At 42.9% G+C, this 20,258-nt stretch overlaps 1 protein-coding gene across 3 annotated transcripts; it reads right to left on the bottom strand.

The window, feature by feature from the left end:
• Positions 1–529: 529 nt before the first annotated feature.
• On the bottom strand, positions 530–18,413 carry LOC111094591. Of its 3 annotated transcripts, XM_038585912.1 has the most exons (7): positions 18,318–18,395; positions 4,797–4,919; positions 3,952–4,212; positions 1,999–2,047; positions 1,603–1,709; positions 1,105–1,157; positions 530–834 (listed from the first exon to the last, which is right to left on the bottom strand). In XM_038585912.1, exons 3-7 carry the CDS (start codon positions 4,034–4,036, stop codon positions 676–678), a joined length of 453 nt encoding a protein of 150 aa, XP_038441840.1. In that variant the 5' UTR covers positions 4,037–4,212; positions 4,797–4,919; positions 18,318–18,395; the 3' UTR covers positions 530–675. The 3 variants fall into 3 exon arrangements, with proteins under 3 accessions (XP_038441840.1, XP_038441839.1, XP_038441841.1); XM_038585911.1 differs by lacking the exon at positions 4,797–4,919 and having other exon boundaries at positions 18,318–18,413; XM_038585913.1 differs by lacking the exons at positions 4,797–4,919; positions 18,318–18,395 and adding an exon at positions 15,904–16,274.
• Between the last annotated feature and the right edge of the window lie 1,845 nt (positions 18,414–20,258).

Below are 20,258 nucleotides of genomic sequence, written 5' to 3'. Positions count from 1 at the left end.
CAGACATCCTCCAAAGTTCCCACAGAGATGGCCCTGACCAGTGGTGACATGTAGCCCACTTGTATCAGGTGCTCCTTCCACACTCCTTTCCCGGGGGGCCCTCCATGCCTGTGGGTGTTCATCAGGCCTTGTGCCCTCAGTAAGAAACACTTCTCATGTCTCTGCTGACCCTCCCACCTCCTCTCCTCACACTTGCAGTTCTGTTGGGCAACAGTTCTCTTGGGCAGACACACAAGATAGGCAGCCATTCACATCTCCACAGACATGAGCACGGTATTAATTCTTGACAAAGTAGAGCAAAAAGACACAACCCAGAAGCTGAGCCCTGAGTAGTATGAGCCCTCCTCCTCAACTCTAGCCTCAGGAGGGGCAAGAGCTGGAAAAAGTCTTCTTTGTTGGCCAGTCTGTCTCAGGAACCTGCTTCTGGGGCTGGGATGGCTTGGATCAGCGTGTCCTTGTCTCTTCTATGCCACTCCTTTCCATTAGAACTGTGCTTTGTTTCCAATAAATCAGAAGAAATATCCAGCCATTTACCACCATTAGAATATGTTTTATGCATTTTTCTAAATAGACACACCCACACCCCCACACCACCCATCTAAAGCACAAGCCAGCTCAGGATCCAGCTGGGGCATAGGTCTGACTCTCCATCTGAAGCATCTCATTGGCTTCCCATCAGTGGAATACAATGGAGGCATATTCCACTCGGTCTGGTGATGTCTTCCTAGGGCGATTGAAAGGGGGCACGTTGGCATAGACAGCGAAGTCATCCTCTTTCCAGGAAGCCAGGTTGATCACATTCGAATATATGGCATCAGCATGGCAGGAAAGCTCCTTCAGAGACAGAACCCCAGTTAGAGACAGATATCTAGGCACTTGAGATTTCTGTAGACAGCTATTGGGCCCCTGGCAAGACTGCAAGTAGAATAGTGGCTTTTTGCCAAGGAAACCTTGGATTTCCCTCTTAACTTCAAAAACATTTCTTTTAGGGCTGTTTTTGGTCTCATCCCCATTATCTCCTGTATGGGATCTACATAGGAGACAGCATGAGATAGTAGCAGAGGTGATGAGAAGCTCCCTTAGGTACAATGACTATTTACTTACCGAAGTTCTATGGAGAAAGTTGGTCTGGTGCCTCAATTGTTTCTTAAATAGTCCTAGAAAAATTAAAAATTCAGAGTCAGCTTGAGTGGGTATAGTAACCATCTTTACTTTGTTGATTGCTGGACTTAAGCTTGAACTTTGAAATGCAAAAATCACTGTAATGAACCCACAGGGTTCCTGAGAGTAAGCTAAATGTCCAGAATGAGATGGGAGAGTGAGCACTACTGGTACACTTCATAATTTGAATTATTACTTAGATGAGGTAATGTGGTTTCAATATTTCTTTTAGTTGATGCTATAAAGCGGATTGCTTATATATGGCTTTCAGCATAAAGAATTTGTACCATAAATGAATCTGTTGCTCTATGCAGAGTCTCTGGCAGCTCTAGAGAACAGACGTCATAGCTCACCCACTCCTCCCATCCTCCAAGGCTATGCCCTAGGAAAGATACTCCCATCTCCACCTCCTAAGTTCCAGGGCCAGCTTGTTCAACTCACTCTCATGTCTCCATTTCTTCAGGGTCATGGACAAGAGACCCACCAGGAGCAAGATGAGAGCCACAACACCAACAGAGCCAGAAATGGCTGTAGCTGCTGTGCCTAAGCTGGGAGAAGCAAACAAGAGAAATGAGGACATTCTAGCTGCCTTGGCCAGCTTTGGTGACCAGAGAATTGCCCTGGGGCCTCTCTACTCCTGGGGAGCTCTTCTATCTCTAGGCTTCCATGTCTCCAGTGCCCAACTATTTCCTGCCTCCATTTTGAGCCTCTCTCCTCTGCCCCAACCTCCAGAGCTATGGTCCCACTCACACTAATCCCCATATCCAGGCCAAGCAGACCCCTTCTCCACAGTCCTCTACACTTTTCACCCATGGGTCCAGCCCTTCTCTTCCCTACCTGCTGAGTTCATCAGGTTTAGTCTCTGGCTTCAGGGTAGTGAAATTCTCTGCAGAAAGGAAAAGGAAAGGAAATCTGAGAGTAATCATTACACACATGTTATTGATTGGATGTTTGTGTCCTGCCAAAATTCATATGTTAAATAGTAACCCCCAATGTGATGGTATTAGGAAACAGGGCCTTTGGGAGGTGAGTAGATCATGAGGGCAGAACCCTCATGAATAGGATTAGTACCCTGATAAAAGAGGCTCCCATCAAGTCTCCTGCCCCCTTCCACCATGTGAAGACACAGGGAGAAAATGGCATTCTATGAACCAGGAATTAGGCTCTCACCAGACACTGAATGTGCCAGTGCCTTAATCTTGGATCTACCAGCATCTAGAACTATAAGAAACAAATTTCTGTTGTTTATAAGCCACCCAGTCTATGGTCATCCATCATAGTAATGCAAAGGGACTCACGGCACACACAGAAACGAGCTCTATAGGATATTAATTATCCTATAGGTATCCTATGGGTATTATTAGTTACCACTTATTGGGGACTTAATATATGCCAGGCACATTCATTATCTTATTTAATTTCATAAATAGACAATGAGATGGGAACAATTGTTAGTAAAGAAACCAGCTCAGAAGGAAATCAGACTTGCTCAAGATCCTAGAAATAGTTAAGTTGCAGAATTCGGACTTTACATCTCTCTGACTTTAAATAGTGTGCTTACACATGCTACACTTTGCTGCCTTTGTGTGTTCATTTCACTCTCAACTTCCCCGCTTCTTACAAAGGGTTAAGGGATACTAGATATGACAGGATATCCAGAAAAAAGATAACTAGAATGATGCAGATGAGGGGTACCCAGAGAGGGAAATATGGTGGGGTTGAAGGGCTCAGGACCCTGGAAAGTTGGGCTGATACTACTGGGCAGGGGTAGCAGGTGTGAGAGCTTGCCCAGACTGGTGGGGGTGGTGATGATATTCTCCACACTGTGAAAACTCTTCTCCTGCACCAAGAGATGGAGCCTTGAGCCCATGTTTTTGACTCCAAACCCAAAGCTCTCTCTGTCTGCACTCAGGTCCCTCCCTCTTCCTTCCTCCCATAAAGTGGAGCTGTACAATTCAGCCCCTATGGCAGGTAGCACCTCTCCAGACCTGCCTGGGAACCTGGCTTCTCAGACACCCAAATGTAGAGATTGTTGCTCAGGTTGGGTAAGGGAACACGCGGCACCACTAGGGGAATCTGATACCCACTGATGATAATAGCATCTAGGGGTGGACTCACTAAGAATCAGAGCCTCTCGGGGCACTAAAGTCCAGATAGAATTGCGTCAGGCACCTTGATGGTCCACTTCCCCTCTGCCTTTCTTTAGTCTCCCTTCTGAGTAAGATAGCTGACCTCACTAAGTTTCTCTTTGACAAGCTCCTGACCACCTTCTGGGTGAGGGGTAGGGAGGGGCCTTGGAAACAAGATCTTCCCAGTGCCCATGGCATCAACATCAAAGATGAGGAACCAAGTCATGGGGCTTGATGCGTGGGGGAGTAGAGTGGAGATAAGCCCAGAGCAATGAGAGGGGACCCTGGGGTACCAATGAGGGGTGGCTGACTGGGATGGGGCACACTTGTTTATAACGAGGAGGACAGACAGTATGAGGGTGTCCCTCCAGGCTTAGGAAGGCAAGGACATATCTGGGAAAGCAGAGGAGAGTCAGAAGGACAAGCATGAAGGATGGTCATGAAAGAGCCTGGGCTTTAGGGTCCAGTGACTTGGGTCTCAGGGTGCTTCCTAACTGTGTGATCTCAGGACAGTCACTTAACCTCTCTGAGCCTCATTTTCTTCATGAAATGGACATAGTAAGAATACCTACTCCACAGGATTGAGAACTACGTGGTCAGACTATTATTTAATAGTAAATCATAGCCACTTGGCCTTGGGTTGGTTTCCAGCTGGTCTTACCAGAGCAGGGCAGTGGTGTGGGGTCATCCAGGAAAGCATTGCTACTGGCTCTGGAGTTCTGGAACTTACAGTTGGTCCAATTCATTTTGCCAGAGGGTCCACCCAGACAGTTCCTGTGCCTAATCCTGAGAGTTGTAGGACAGGTGGTCTTCTTTAGCTGGAAACAGAGTCTCTCAGAGGTATTTACCGGCAGCTAACAGACACAGCGCCCCAGGAAACTGAAATCCCTCTTCTCCACCTTTCTTATTCTACCATGGAAGCCTGTTGGGTGGGGAGAATGTTAGAATCTCATCGCTGCAGGGAAGGTCCTCAAAAAACATCGCAAGAACATTTCTCTCTTAAGAAAAGCATCTTCAGGTAAGTCTTCTGCAAGCATCTGGCCTGGATGTGCCTCTGTTGGTCACATCACCCTCTGACCTACTAGTATATAAATTTACCTCTATCATTTATTTGTTTTTTTGACTATTGTCAGCCTCTTGTCAAGAGAACATAAGCTCTGCAAGAACAGAAACTTACCTGTTTTCATCCCCCCCCATGTGAACGGTGCCTACACACCGGAGAGCTTCCATATGTATCTGCCAAATGAACAAACAAAAGCCAAAGACCGTGTTGTAGTACCCCCACCCCTGTGGTCAGGGCCACACACCCTCTACCGGAGTCGTGGTGAGCCTCCACACAGAATCTCTGCATTGATCTTTATCCTTTGAAAGAGAGGTTGATTTGAAACAGTCCAAAATCACTCTGAATCAATCAGATTGTGTGATAATGGGATAAAGTGTGACAAAGTAGGTGATAAAGTGGGTGATGCCAATTTTGGAAATAGGGGAGCTGTGCCTACCACACACCGAGAGTTGTATCCTGGAGGCACCTGGGGGAGGATGCCCTTCCTGGGCTCAGGGTAGAGTGAGGGAGATGTGACCCACAAGGCGCCGTCACTGCCACGTACCCCCTGCCTTGGCCTCCAGCCCCTGTTCAGAGAGGCAAGGATCGGGTTATATTTAAGACCAAATAAAAGAGGATCTGACCCCCTCAGGGGTCTCCCCACCCCCTACCCCAGCCTCCCCAGAAAGATCTGCAGGAGCAGATGGGACATCCCCTAACAAGGCAAGAGTTAGAACCAGGAGCCCCAGGTGACATGGATGAGTCATTTGCCTGCCTGGACTCAGTTTCCCTATTTGTGAAACGGGGCAAGGGCGACAAGAATAAGGCATCACTACAAAAATAACTTGTTCTTTTCACAAATGCATGTCATTGTCTCCTTCTAGTGTTCCCTCTACACATTGTACATTTCTTCTAATAGTCATACTACTCAAGGAATACTAAGGACTCTTTTTTGGATATTAGCCTTTCTAAATGTTAGGAATTGTTTTATTTTTAATTTTGGAGGGAGGAGAGGACATCATCTTTTTAGTTTGGGGTTTCTACAAGTTATTTATTTGTTTATTTATTATTTATAGTTTTAGTTTTGTTAGGTAGCATTCACATCATTTAGAATTTAAAAGTTACAAAAGGATAGCTGCTTTTTTGAAAAACTGCTTTTCCATCCTTCACCCCAGTTACCTTGTTCCCCTCGTTGGAGGCAACCAGCATTTCCAGTTTAGAGTACACCTGTGTATATACTAAGAAAACACATGGACACACTCAGACGTACAGACACACACACGCAAAATAATTTTTTCCTTACAGGAGACAGCATACTATATGTATTGTTTTGCCTCTTGCTTTTTCACCTAATGTATCTTGGAGTTAATTTTTTATCAACAGGTACAGAACTTTCTCATTCTTTTTTCAGCTTCTGAGTGTTCTATTCCACCATTTATTTAACTGGTCTCTTAGCAGTAGATATCGAAATGGCTTCCAATTTTTGCTCTTTAAATGATGGCACAGTTATTAAATATGCTCAAACATCATTTCACACACATATAAATATATGTGTAGATTTAGAGAATGGTTATTAAAGTAGACTTGCAATCTAAATTTTAAGAAATCAGTGTTACTTTTTAAAAATCCAAAAGGTAGTGTTACTCAATTGACTACCCACATTATTAATCAGATTTAACTCTACACGGCCTTTGGCTGTTCCCCAAAATCAAAATCCTCCTCAAAGAACAGAGACCTGAGACCACTGAGACAGTTCAACAGAACTGTCAATGCCTCCAGAGGCTGTCCTCCAAAGGAATCCAAATGCTGTCAGCATCTGTAGCGTCACCCAAATAAGTGGACTATTTCCCTGGGCTACTGCCATGGTGGGGGGATGCTTCTCACTGGCGCAGATATTTCCAAGTATTTCAAACAAGGTTTACTGAGTCAAAACCATAGTTTGCCACAAAACTAGCCTCTAAGGATGAAAAGAATATGGCCTTGCCATCAAGAAACCAATGGTATAAGTGGCAGGCAGTTCTCAAAGCATGGTCCAGGAACTCCCTGGGGGTTCCAGAGATCTTTTCAGAAGTTTGATGAGGTCAAAACTACTTCCATAATAGTACTAGATGCTAGTCGCCTTTTTTACTCTCAATCTTTCTCAAGTATACAGACTCCTTTGTACTCAAGTGTACTTTGGAGCTTTCCAAAGGCTACATGTCATGTGATGTGGCAACAGACTGAATGCACAAACAGATCTGAGAATCTAGCTCCCTTTGATCAACCCAGATATTAATAATGAGATTGGCAAAAATATAAATCAATGGCTCTCTTCTCACTACATTTTTCATATTTTGGAAAGCATGGTATTTTTCATCAAACTGTGTTATTTATATTAATACAAAATGGTTTTAGTATTATTTTTAAATTAAATTAAATAGTTAAAAATATTCTTGGTTTTCGTCTCTAAAATGGCAAAGATAAAAAGATATAAACTGAATAAGCAATAGCTCTTTGGGTTCCTTAATAATGTTTAAGAGTGTAAAGGGGCCCTGAGACCAAAAGGTTTGAAACCTTCTGGTTTGGGGACTCATGGTGTCTCTTCACCAGAGAGCAGGAGAGGGCCATTTCAACACAGCAAGGGGTACAAACCACAAAATGCAGGAGAGACAGACATGGCTGTTCTCAAATAGCACTATATGTCAAGGACAGGATCTCTTGGAAGAGAAAACTCTCCAGGGCCTCCTGGCTGGCAAGGTGGCAGTTGTGCAGATGGCCCTGCCATAGCGGCTAGAGCCCAGGGTGCAGGAAACAAGGTTCTGAAGTCGAGGAAGCCTGGAGAGGGCGAAGAAGCACATGGCAGGCTGCACGGCTGACCACCTTCCACTGAAACTCCAAGGGTCACCTGCCCTGCCCCAAACCCTTCCTCACTGGTTGCTGGGGCCTGAAATTCCAACGCCGTATTTTATTCCCTTAGCCAATAGGCAAATTCAATCCAAAACAACAGCAAATGTGATTTGAGCTGACACAAACCATAAGGTTTATTACATAGATTGGGAGGTTGCACTTTTATTAATAAAGCAATGACAGGAGTAGGGTGGTTGAGGGGGAAGGAATGGGCACAGAGAATAAAGACCAAAAAATATTAAATAAATACACCATAAGAGCCATGCATGGACTCAGGATGGCTGAGTGCCACTAACAGAAGGACTTAAGCTAATTCCGAGCAGAGTTAGGGAGGAACTGGACATGGCCGTGGTTCAAAGAGTGCTATCCCAGCTCACCTCACCCTCCCACCCCAGGGAAGATATCCGTTGACTCCAATAGCTGTAAGAAAAGACAGGTGTGAGGTCAGTGTTAAATGAGGTACAAACAAATGGCTATTGGATCAGAGAGATGGACAATTTATGTCCAACTTGGGTAATAAGGGAAGCCTAGCAAGGGGGAGGTGGCATTTATGCTGGTGCTGGACAATGGGAGGATCACTGGGCAGTGCTGAGACTATGGACATGCAGGGTGCTACGAACAAAGCCTGGCAGCTGGAACATGCGGTCACTTTTCCCTCAATGAATATCTGAAATGATTGAAAAGAGAAGGTACGCTGGACATCTGAGGGTGGAGGGAAGCTGTCACCTGGGACAGTGGAATGAAGGAAGGAGGGACAGAACCTGGAAGAACAGGGTGCAGTGAAGACAGTTCACAAGCTAGACTTCAGGAGCCCTGCATGGACCGACATCGCGTCTGATTTGCTTTATCTGCCTGGAGGTTAGGCCAGTGCCTGGAACAGAGGAGACTGCAGTAAATGCTTGATGAATGTTTGGAAGATTGGACACATTCCTTTTCTCCAGGCTGGCCACGGATGTGCTGCTCTGCTGGGTCAGCAGAGGGGACAGGGGATGGGAGGAGGAAGATATTTAAGCAAACTTCCTCCTGGCTTCCTCCGAAGTAAATATTCTCACCATTTCTGGGACTTTAAATGTTTTTTTCTGGTTGTTTTTGCAAAATTTCATTTCTCAGAATAGAAACCCTATGTGCTCTTGAGGTTTGTAACGAGGCCATTTATTGGTTGGAGGTTGCTTTAAAGACCATCTTTAGGCTTTCAGTTTGCACAGTGGCTTATTCGTAAGCCTCAAACAATTGCCTTAACATTGGCTTCCTAAGAAAATTAGAATGTCAGCCTCTTGGCTGGTATTACTTACCCTCATTTGTAGATGGGGTGACTAAGGATTCCTAGGGAGCGGTGAGCGAATTGCCCAAGGTTAGAGCAAACAGCATGACCAGCATCCAAACACAGGTCTCTCAAGTAGCCTCTCTTGCGTTTCCTACACAGCTTGTTTCTAGGCACGTGGGAGCCCTACATTACTTATAAGGGCCATGTAAATGACTAGAATGGTGAGGGACAGTTGTTTAGGGCATCAGGTTGTTTATTGCTCAAGGGTATGGCATCTAAGAGGACTACATGCATTATAAACATCATTGTTATTTTGAATTTTTCACATTTTTATTTAACTGCTGATTCCAAAGGTACGTGATTTATATTCTTTTCTTTTTTTTTAAGATTTATTTATTTACTTGAGGGGGGTGGGCAGAGGGAGGCGGAGAGAGAATCCCACCCAGACTCTGCACTGAGCACAGAGCTGGATGCAGTGTTTGACCTCATGTCCCCAAGATCAGGACCTGAGCCAAAACCAAGAATCCACCACTCAACCGACTGCGCCACCCAGGCGCCCCAGGTGGTTTATATTCTTATTAATTTTCTGGTAGATAACAAAAAATGTCTTATCTAGCAAAATCCATTTATAATGATAAGTTTCTGACACATGGAAATAAAAAGACTTTTTCTAACAGTGTTGACATTCACTTGCTTCATAACGTGAAGCTGAATGAGTTGATAAAGAGCTCGTTGATTTAAGACATCGACATTAACTAATGCTTCCCAACAAGGAACTGCTTTTCAATTGCTAAATTTTTAAAAAATCCTCTGTATTGCTGTATCGGGTAACTTTGAAATTTTGCATTAAAATTCATATGGCTGCCCGAATGGTGGCTCAGAGTTCCGAAAGATAGTCTTCAAGATTTTCATTATGCCATAAGTCATGTTTGTAGTTAATGTTCATTTACCATTATGTATCCATAAAATAATTATTTTAATTACTATGTTTAATATTTCTATTCTTTTTAATGTTAGTATTTTGATTTTTAGTATTAATTATTATTTTAATTATCTTATATTAGAGGGTGGACTGTTAATTAAAGCACAGCTATTATTTATGGGTCATTAAAGGAAATTTCTTCAACACAAAAATTAACTGCATTAATTATTAAATTTCATAGCTTGCAGCATATTATTTTTTAAAGTTACAAATACCAAAATAAAATATTGGGGTCATATATTGCTTCTCCTAAGATATTGGAGTGAAAAAAAGGTTGACTCATAAACAGAAAATGAAAAGCTGCCTATAGAAGAAATTAAACTATTTGAATTGTTGAATAAATGTGAGGGAGAAAAAGGTAAAAGGCCAAAAAATAATATTGAAAGAGCACACCGTTGGTTATATGAATCTGTCACAGAAATGTGAGTAGAATGTGAATTTACCTTTAGTCCCATTGTCAAGCATAACAGATGGATTGCAAGAAAAATTAGAAAAAAATGCAAAGAACCCAAATACATGGCATGAAGTTTTCAAAATATGAATCTAAAGAAATCATACTCTCTTGACCTTGATGCCAACTTCTCCAAAATAGAAAGTACTAGAGAAAGGGAAGAGGAAACTTATTTTAACTGTTACTCCTAAGACCAGCTATGTCTTGTCCATCGTTGCACGCTGCGGTACTACTCAGTCTCTGCCACTGAACTCATGCTCGGAATACGCCTGGACAAAGACCCATGCAAAGGGCCAGATGCACACATCTAAAAAGAAGTTCTTTGTCAGTAATAATCAATGAAGTTAAATTAAAACAATTTAAAACCTTTTTTGGTTTTTCAAAAAAGAAGGAAAAGGCTCAGTCTCAGCAAGTGTTCTTGGGGATGGAAACTCTGTCATGAAGACAATTGTTAGAATCTTTGTGAAGGGAAATCCAGTGGTGTGTATCCAAAGGCCCTGCGGATGACCCTACTTCTTTGGCTCAGCCCTTTCACTTAAAGGAATTTATCCTGAGGAAATAGTCAAGGATGTGTATTGTTAAAAAAGAAAATCACAGACCCAAAACAGTGTTACTTGGGCCAAGTCACCAAACCAGGACTTAATACCTACTCTGACTGCAGTTTCAACCTCACCCCAAATCTATTCTTAACTGGTCAGGCAGGAGTCTTCTGGTGAGGACCAGTAAGGCAATCTGTCACATAGGCTCTCTCCATCCCGCAAAGGAAGATCAACTAATCTCCCTATTGATACCCGTTAGTCCCCAAACGAAAGTGACGTCTCTTAAAATCATTCTTTTTTCTATTTATGACTTTCTTGTTCTGCTTTTGAAAATCTTTCCCTCTCTGTAGCCCTTTCCCTCTCTGTAGCTCCCTTAAAGGGAGCCCTCTCTCCCCTTTACTTGCTAGATGGGATGACGCCCAGTTTAGAAACTAATGAATAAAGCTAATTAGGCTTTCAGATTTATTCAGTTGAATTGTGTGTGTGTGTGTGTGAGAGAGAGAGAGAGAGAGAGAGAGAGAGAGAGATTGAGAACAGGAGGGAGGGGCAGAGGGAAAGCATCTTAAGCAGGTTCTACGCTTCCTCCTGGTGCAGGGCTCCATCCAACAACCCTGAGATCATGACCTGAGCTGAAATCAAGAGTTGGATGCTTAACTGACTCAGTCACCCTGGCATCCCTTGAATTTTTTTTTATTAGTATGCAAGCATTTAGGTGTCGGACTATGACTGCCAAGTCATTTACAACAGCAGCAGTTGAGAAACATCTTTGATACCAAGAAATGGTGGATTGTAGGACATCCACATGGTGAAATAAGATTTAGCCAATAAAGTGATCTATGAAAACAAATTTTTTGACGAGGGAAGATGCTCACACTGTATTGTCAAGTCAGTACAAGGCAGATAACACAACACAATGTCAAATATGCTCCATTAAAACAAATACTCTGGACTTGTGTGTTTTCTGTATCTGTGTGCACGTGTATCCTCTTCTCCCCAGTTGGCAATATATTATGGCCATCTTTCCATGTCCACACCACGGAAAGCTAAATACTCAAATGTTAGTAATAATTATCTCAGGGTGGTGAAATTCCTGGTGAGTTTCATATTCTTACTTACTCTCCGAGTTTTCTGATTTTTCTGCAGTGACTATTTACTGTGTTAAAAGAGAGTGAGAAAGAGGAGAGGAGAAAAATGAGAATGAGGGAGGGTAGGGTGGAGAGACGGCTGGCCTCCCGGCATCAGGCTGGAGATGAAGGGGGAGTCAGCATAGGGTAATCTGGATGAGGGCAAGCCAGTGTGAGAGGCCTGAGCTGAGAACTCTAAGAGGCCAGTTCTGACATAACAGAAGATTGGAAAGTGAAGATAATTTTTAACAAGAAGTGTTCAGAGGAGGGACACCTGGGTGGCTCAGTGGGTGAGCGTCTGCCTTTGGTTCAGGGCGTGATCCCAGGATCCTGGGATCGAATCGTGCATCAGGCTCCCCGCAGAGAGTCTGCTTCTCCCTCTGCCTGTGCCTCTGCCTCTCTGTGTCTCTCATGAATAAATAAATAAAATATTTTAAAAAGAGGTGTTCAAAGGCGAACAGAATTGAAAAAAAAGCAACCTTGGCTTAGTTGAAGCTGCCTGTGAACCCAGCAACTGGAGGGAAAAAAAAGTTCTCATGACGGCCAAACTTCTGTCTACAACCCCTGGGTTTTCGCTTCTGTTTACAGAGCATCTCCCCTTCTTGCCTCTGACAAAGTCCAGAATTTATCTTGCCACTCTGACCTCTTTCTAGTAACCCCTACTTTTAATGTAGGTCAGTGAAGCAGCTTTGTAATGAACCTGGGTTGTTGGTTGTTTTTTTTCCCCCATGAATCTATTTTTTTTTTCCCATGAATCTATTTTGATATGTGATGAGCAAGGGTTAGACTATCTCCATGTTCCTGAGATCCTATTTTAAAACACATTTCAGTAAATGTCACCCTAATCTGGTGCACCCAGTGCCTGAGCTTCATGGAGTCACTTTATATTTAGCTATTTTGAAATTCAAAGCTGCCCTCAGAGTAGATGTTAAATAAATATGTGTCATAAAGTAAGAAGGACGCAGTGAAAGAGCCAGAAGAGCCTCACTGGCTGGCGACTCAGAAAGAATCTGCTGCCTGGAGTAAGGCCAGCCCCTTGGAGTCCTAGATCCTCCGGCCCCCTACCCTCCAGAGCGACCTGCTCCTCTGTCCCCTGCCAGACTTGCCAGCCTGTTTTCCTTGGTCTTTTTTTCTTTGTATCACTAAAGACTTGCTGGATGGCCCAGAAGGAGGAGGAGCACCCAACCTTGTCCCTTAGAAGCCTACCAATCACGCCCAGAGACATCAGCCACAGGGAAAGCACCAACCACCACCCTCACCAGAACTGTGCACCTTCCACTTCCCATCCCCTTCCCTCTCTCATCTCCACCCTTGCCCGGAGTACCCCAGTGTACCCCAGGGCAGCACTGCCAAGTCTGCTCATCAGGATTTCAAGACTTGCATCCAAACAGGAATGTCACTTCACCCCACTGCATGAAGAACAGTACATCACACATCACAAAACACACTCCTGTTTTCGAGGATGTAGAGCCCTTCCAGCAGCTTTAGGAGCTGGCAAGAGGACCAAGAATGGCAAATCTGCAAAGGGCTGGCTCCTCACCACATCCTGTTTATTCAGCATCTATTGAGTGCCTACTGTGTGCTCCCTGCCTTGGAGGGCTTTCGACCCAGTTAGAAGCACAGACAAATTTCACTCAGCAGTTTCTGAAATGCCACCGTGTTCCCTGGGATAATGACATGTCCTAACAGCCACATTAATAGTAACCCTTGTCATTTTTCCTTTGGGTTTGTTTTTTTGTTTTGTTTTGTTTTGGTTTTGGTTTTTTTCAGATATAGCCCCTTTTTCCTGAAGGTTGTGGTCTTCTAGGGGGATATAGATAACAAACTTTAGCAAAGCAGAACAACATCATTGTCTTTTTCTTCCCATCAAAGTGGCTGTTTGCAAGGTTAGCTTGCCCTACAGTTTCTTTTCTTATGGAATTTCACAGAAAAAAATCAATTTGAAGGTAACATATATCTTGATGATCTCCATTGTTGACATGTTGAAAGATCTTCAAAAGAGCTTATTTTCCAGAAGTAGCTTAACAGGGCTTTTGTTCACATGTAATGTTTTCCTCCTTTTATTTACAACTACACATTTTGAGCAAGGACTCTTGATTAGTTAGTAATCACAGAATGTATTGAACGACAAGAACTTCCTGCTAATAAGAATACATAAGAAAGAAATGGGGTTTCAAAACCCTGAATCGCCAAAGTGATCTTGAGAAAGAAGAATGAAGCTGGAGGCATCACAGTTCCAAACTTGAAGATATGCTATAAAGTTGTAGTCATCAAAACAGTACAATACTGCACTATAGTAGACCATACAACAGAACACAGAGTCCAGGAATCAACCAGTGCTTGCATGGCCAGTTAATCTATGACAAAGGAGGCAAGAATATACAATGGGGAAAAGCCTCTTCAACAAGTGGTGATGGGAAAACTGAATAGCCACGTGCAAAAGAACGAAACTGGGCTACTTTCTTACACCAGACACCAAAATAAACTCAAGATGGGATGAAAGGTCTAAATGTGAGACCTGAAACCATAAAACTCCTAGCAGAAAACATAGACAATAATTTTTTTGACATCAGCTGTAGGAATGTTTTTCTAGATACATCTCTTCAGGCAAGGGAAACAAGAACAAAAATAAACTATTGGGACTACACCAAAATTAAGAGCTTTTGCACAGCAAAGACAATCTTTTGAATGGGAGATATTTATAAATGACATATCTGATAAGGAGTTAACATCTAAAATATATAAAGAACTTATACAACCCAAGAGAAAAAAAAAAGAAAGAAAGAAAGAAAGAAGGAAAGAAAGAAAGAAAGAAAGGAAGAAAGAAAGATAAAGAATCTGATGGAAAATGGGCAGAGGATCTTAACATTTTCCCAAAAAAAACAGAAAGCCAACTGAAGATGCTTAATATCACTCATTATCAGGGAAATGTGAATCAAAACCACAATGAGATATCATCTCACACCTGTCAGAATGGCTAGACTCAAAAAGACAAGAAATAACAAATATTGGCGAGGATGTGGAGAAAAGGGAACCCCGTGCACTATTGGTGGGAATGCAAACTGATGCAGCCACTGTGGAAAACAGCATGGCATTTCCTCAAAAAGTTAAAAATAGAAATATCATATGTTTCAATAATTCCACTACTGGGTATTCACTCAAAGGAAATGAAAACAGTATATGGAAAAGATACATGCACCCCTATGTTTATTGCAGGATTTACAATAGCAAAGATATGGAAGCAACCCAAGTGTCCATCCACAGATGAGTGGATAAAGAAGAGGTAGTATATAAATCCAGTGGAATATTGCTCAGCCATAAGAAATGACATCTTGTCATTTGCAACAACATGGATGGACCCAGAGAGTATAAAGGTAAGTAAAATAAATCACACAGAGAAAGGCAAATATCATATGATTTCACTCCTGTGTGGAATTTAAGACACAAAACAAATGAACAAGGAAAAAAGAGACAAAAACAAAACAAAAGGAAAATACATATTCTTAAATAAATAAAAATACACATTCTTAAATACAGAGAACAAACTAGGGGTTGCCAAAGAGGAGATGGGCAGAGGGATGGGTGAAATAGGTGAAGGGGATTAAGAGGTACAAGCATTCCAGTTACAAAATAAATAAGTCACAGAGATGAAAAGTACAGCATAGGAAATATAGTCAATGAGATTGTAATAATATTGTTTGCTGACAGATAGTGACTGTTTAGCATTGAGAAATGGATAGAATTGTTGGATCATTATGTTGTGCACTTGAAGCTAAAATAACGGTATATTAATTACACTTCGGTAGAAAACATTCTGTATCAGGTGATAATATTCCTCAAACGTGAGGATAAAATAAATATATTTTCAAATAAATAAAAGCTGAGAGAACTCATCGCCAGAATGTAAGGGAAATGATACAAGACAGAAGTCGATAAAAACAGGCCAACCAAAAATGTCACAACGTGTATATGTAAATAGAAACACAACTTTAAAATACTGCCAAATGCTCCATATCATACAGACCATGATCTCATAAAATTCAATCCATGAAGAAATCAATAACAACCAAAAAGAAACAGCTTTTCAAAACCTCTCTAACAATTCTGTCTGCCCCTGTTCCCGCCAGGCCTTTGAGCCCAGAACCAAATTTTGAAGGGATTTAGATTAAAGGTCTATTCCCTGACCCATTTCTTTTAACATCAAGGCCTCAAAACTGACAGCGAATTAATGTATGGCTCTGCCAAGTTGGATAGATAAAAATCATGATTCACCCTAAAATCCATTTGGAAGGAGTAACTACTGCAAGACACTTTGATTTACCCACCAGAGATTGAGGACAAGAAATGGCAACCCATCTGGAAAATCCATCTTCACAGGCCTTGTCCGCAGCAATCAGCGTGCATTGGGTAAAGAGGTGAGGCCTGAGCTGGGGACCTAGGAAGCTCAGGAAGCTTAGGAAGCTTAACTCCCTGTAGTAGACTCATCGGAGCTGCAGCCAGAAGAGCCTCGGGACTTTGCTTGCTCTTTACATTCAGATTCAGCCAGGGGACAGGCTGTCAGAGTCCTCAAGAGAGTGCTCCTCGAGGCACCCCAGCTTTGATGTCACTCTTATAAAACGGCTTTTCAAGGAGGATTAACAAGCAGGCTTATGAAGAGCCTTGGCATTCTTCTCCATCTGCTAAATAGATAATGAGGATTTCTAATCATTAGCAACAATACCAGATTGAAATTTCCAAGGCATGCAGCAGGACATACGAAATGGCTCTGGAAAATACCAGTTATATGAAGGTCCTCAAAAGCCCCCTCATCCCGGCAGCCCGGGTGGCTCAGTGGTTTAGCGCCGCCTTCAGCCCTGGAGACCCAAGATCGAGTCCCACATCGGGCTCCCTGCATGGAGCCTGCTTCTCCCTCTGCCTGTGTCTCTGCCTCTCTCTCTCTCATGAATAAATAAATAAAATCTTAAAAATAAAAGCCCTCCATCCTCGAAAATGAACTTGAGCTTTCCTGCCCACCCAACAACATGGACTCCCTTATCTGGAATTTGGTTTCTAGCACATCAACAGACATCTCAACATAAGGAAATAGCAGGTTCTCACAGTGTGAAAAATAATAATAATTCTCAATTTAGAAAAAAATATCTCAACTCTAGGTGTAAACCGTTAGGGATTAGGCAACAAGAACAACCTCATTTGGTTTCCCCAGCCAGCAGGTTTGGAATCACAAACAGTAAAGGTCCTCTTTGTTTTCAGAGGTGGAAAGCATCCTAGACCACTTAGTTTCATAGGGGCCGTGCCAGGACTAGAATGTTCCCAGGGGTAATGAGAACCGGCCCAGGGCTTGTTTCTTGCCCAATCTAGAAATCAGTGATAAAGAATAAATCATCCAGGGTCTCCCTAATGACCTCCTTTCATGTGCCGGCATAATAGGACCTACAAATGAGTAGGTCCCCCCCACTCCGCCGTGGGCTCTATTTCAACTATGCAAAAATGAAGCCACATGCTAGTACTTGGGGGGGAGGGGGACTTTCCTTCTGAGCCAGGCACATCAGGTCTCAAATCCTGACCCTAAGTCTCTTACTAGGCAGACAATCTTCAACAAGTTATCAGAGCTCTCTGAGCCTCAGTTTCTTTATCTGAAAAAGTAAATAATGCCTACCCTGTAAAGCTATCATGAAAATAAATGTAAAGGAGAAAATATTTGTGAAGCTGGTGCTTAATAAAAGTCCTCCTCCTACTTGCTGTCATCTGAATTCCTTTATCCTAGAACAAAGGATAATGGTTATAGACTACATGGTATGAGCAACGCATTTGCTAAGGTGTAATCAGTAATTCAACAAGGATAAAATACACAGGAGATCTTACTCTGGCCAATAAAACATTCTAAGGCCTTCATATGCCAGGACTAAGGGCATCTGTGGTCTGATCAGAAAGTTGAGGAAAGAGAGAAGGGGGAGGACAAAAGTCAGGGCAGTAGAGATCAGAGATGCCCAGGAGAAATGTAACACAAGCCGTAAGTGAAATTCAAATATTGCAGTAGCCACATTTTGAAAAGCAAAAAGAAACAGATGACATTAATCTTAATAATATATTTTAGTTAACCCAATATATCCAAAAAATGGTCATTTCAACATGTACTGATATAAAAACTATTGGGATATTTTTGGTTCTCTTTTCCTATCAAGTCCTTGAGTTCAGTATTTTACACCTGCAACACATCTCAACTCGGACTAGCCACACTTTAGGTATTCACTGTATTGGGCTGTGCAGGTGCAGACAAATCCCCATGTGCCAACCTGTGTGCTGGGTTTTGGAGGATCAAAAAGTCTAGACTAGAGCACAGCTCCTGCCCTCAAGGTGTTCACTGTCTAGTTTGGGATCAAGGACACACAGACACATATGTCTATCCCAACAATCCACATTTGCCGGTAGGTTCCCAAACTGCTAACCATAAAGCACTAAACCTGCAGCTCAGTCCTTTTAGTATAAGCCTTTAGCGGCACCCCAACCATGAGGACAGGCTTCCTCTCCATTATCTGCATACACGCTGTCAGCTCATGCATCCGATTAGGGGATTGAGGGTATATGTACAGCACTCTAGGGAGCAGTTTAAAGAAAGAGGGATGCCTTGCTCTAATCCTTTTAAGCCACAGAGTGTCCACTCTACAACGAGTGTGCCAGATTCCAGACCAGTAGGAAAGAAAATGAAAACAAACTCTTAGCTCTCCACAGAACCACTTACCTGACTTCTGGAGGAACAGCGTCAACAGCGGGAAGAGCCTTCCCTCTTGAAGAGGCAGCTGCTCTCACAGTGGCTGCTCCCCGCCCTGCCCCATCCTCTCTCCCTTGCCCCTCCCTTAAGAGCCTCTTCATTTCCTCCACTGCCTGGCTGGGCTCAGAGGGAGACTCACAACACCCCTCACCCCCCGAAATCAGAAACCAGTGGCTGATGCAGCTTGTAGAGCAATCTTTGTACTGTGCAGGTGTGGGCCTCAGCAAAACCACAACTTGAGATTTGCTTTAGATTCCCTAGCATTTTTTTTGGAAACACTCTCTTTCTCCCTTTCCACATCTCCACTCCTGCCCACTCCTTCTTTATTCCTGCTGAGACTAGGCATCTGGCTGTCTCAGCTGGAAGACCATGTGACTCCTGATCTCAGGGTGGTGAGTTTGAGCCCCACATTGGGTGTAGAGATTACTAAAAATTAAAAAAAAAAAAATCTATTCCTTCTGAGAAACTAATTTATACTAAGGAGTTAATGACTCCATGAGTCATCTTTCCCAGGGATATTTGCATTTTTAAAAGCCCAAATAAAAAGCTAAGATTTATTGAGAGGTTGCCAGGTACTAGGCACTATGCCAAGAGGATAATGCCTTACTCTAGGGCGTAAGTGGACAAATGGTGGAATTCCAAGCAAGGTGCCACCAGGTGGAACAGAAGTATCTTCCTGGTACATTTTAAAAGTATACTTTTGTAGACAACTCCTATGAAACCTTACCTATGGGGAATGGTCACTGAAGGATTAAAAGATCTGTGTTGTTTTCTTCTTTAACTTTTAGATTTTAGAGCCATCTTTATTATTATGGAATGGGGAGTAGAAGGATTAAGTTTGTTTGTTTTCCTTCACTCATTCATTTAACAAATATTTGAATGCCTACCCTGAGTCAGGCACTGGGCTAGGTGCTGGAGATACGGCAATGATCCAGACTACCAGAGGTCTGCTCTCAGGGAGCCGACAAGAGTGGGGACACAGGCAATAAACGCAGAATAAGAGAATCACAGTTTGTGCTCATCCCTGCAAAGTGGGTAAGGGAGCATGTTAGAGAAAAAGAGTGTGGGGTGGTGCTTCTTTCGATCCAGGTGGCTGAGAGGTCTCTGGGAGGAGGTACTGTGGTTTTCCTGCATCATCACCAGGCTCCTTCCCAGCTTCTTCTTCTCATCCTTCCTCCTCACCCACTTGTGGGCTTCAGAGCACAGCACAATGGCAGGGAGAGTTGTAAAAGATCACAGACTTACAGGTTCTCTCCCTCTCCATCCCCATTTTCTCCCTGGGTGTCCTCAGCCAATTTCATGGCTTTAACCACTTTCTATATGCTGACAGCTCCCAAATTTATGTCTTCGGCCTCAGCAAGTCTTATGAGAGCACAAGATCCACAAACTCAAGGGTCAATCTAGTATCACCCGTGGAAGGTCTACCAGGATCAAAAATTCAAAAGAGTTTTTCCAAAACAGACCTTGATTCTCCACCTCCTCCAACCTATCTATGTCTGCTTCCCTGATCTCTTATTCAGTAAGTAACACCATCATTATTCCTCCCCACCCATCGCTCATACCAAAAGTTGAGGAATCATTAATTTATTTTTTTGCATTAAAAATTTTTTTTGAATCAGTAATTGTGGTAGGGAGAATAGTGGCCCCCAAAGATGTCCATGTTTTAAACCCTGGAATCTGTGACTATGTGAATTACATGGCTAAACTGGATGGAATGAAGGACCTTGAGAAGGGGAGATTACCCTAGATTACCTGGGAGTGAGGGAGCTGAATCTAATCACACCAGTGCTTAAAAGGTAACTTTTCTCCACTGTGGTCAGGGGGGATGAGGCTATGGAAGAGAGATCAGAGACATGCAACCTTCCTGGCTTTGAAGATGGAGGAAGGGGCCACAACCCAACCATGTAGCAG

The sequence above is a fragment of the Canis lupus genome, chromosome 38 (genome assembly GCF_011100685.1).
Source record: "Canis lupus familiaris isolate Mischka breed German Shepherd chromosome 38, alternate assembly UU_Cfam_GSD_1.0, whole genome shotgun sequence".
Taxonomy (NCBI): domain Eukaryota; kingdom Metazoa; phylum Chordata; class Mammalia; order Carnivora; family Canidae; genus Canis; species Canis lupus.
This window is presented reverse-complemented; position numbering and strand designations above follow the sequence as displayed.

Excerpts from the sequence above, each read along its gene's own strand:
- LOC111094591 (XM_038585911.1), bottom strand. The coding sequence starts at position 4,036 with ATGAATTGGACCAACTGTAAGTTCCAGAACTCCAGAGCCAGTAGCAAT. Across the intron at positions 1,710-1,998 it reads AAACCTGATGAACTCAGCAG|CTTAGGCACAGCAGCTACAG; the intron begins GTAGGGAAGAGA and ends TGCTTCTCCCAG. Across the intron at positions 1,158-1,602 it reads GAAGAAATGGAGACATGAGA|GACTATTTAAGAAACAATTG; the intron begins GTGAGTTGAACA and ends TAATTTTTCTAG.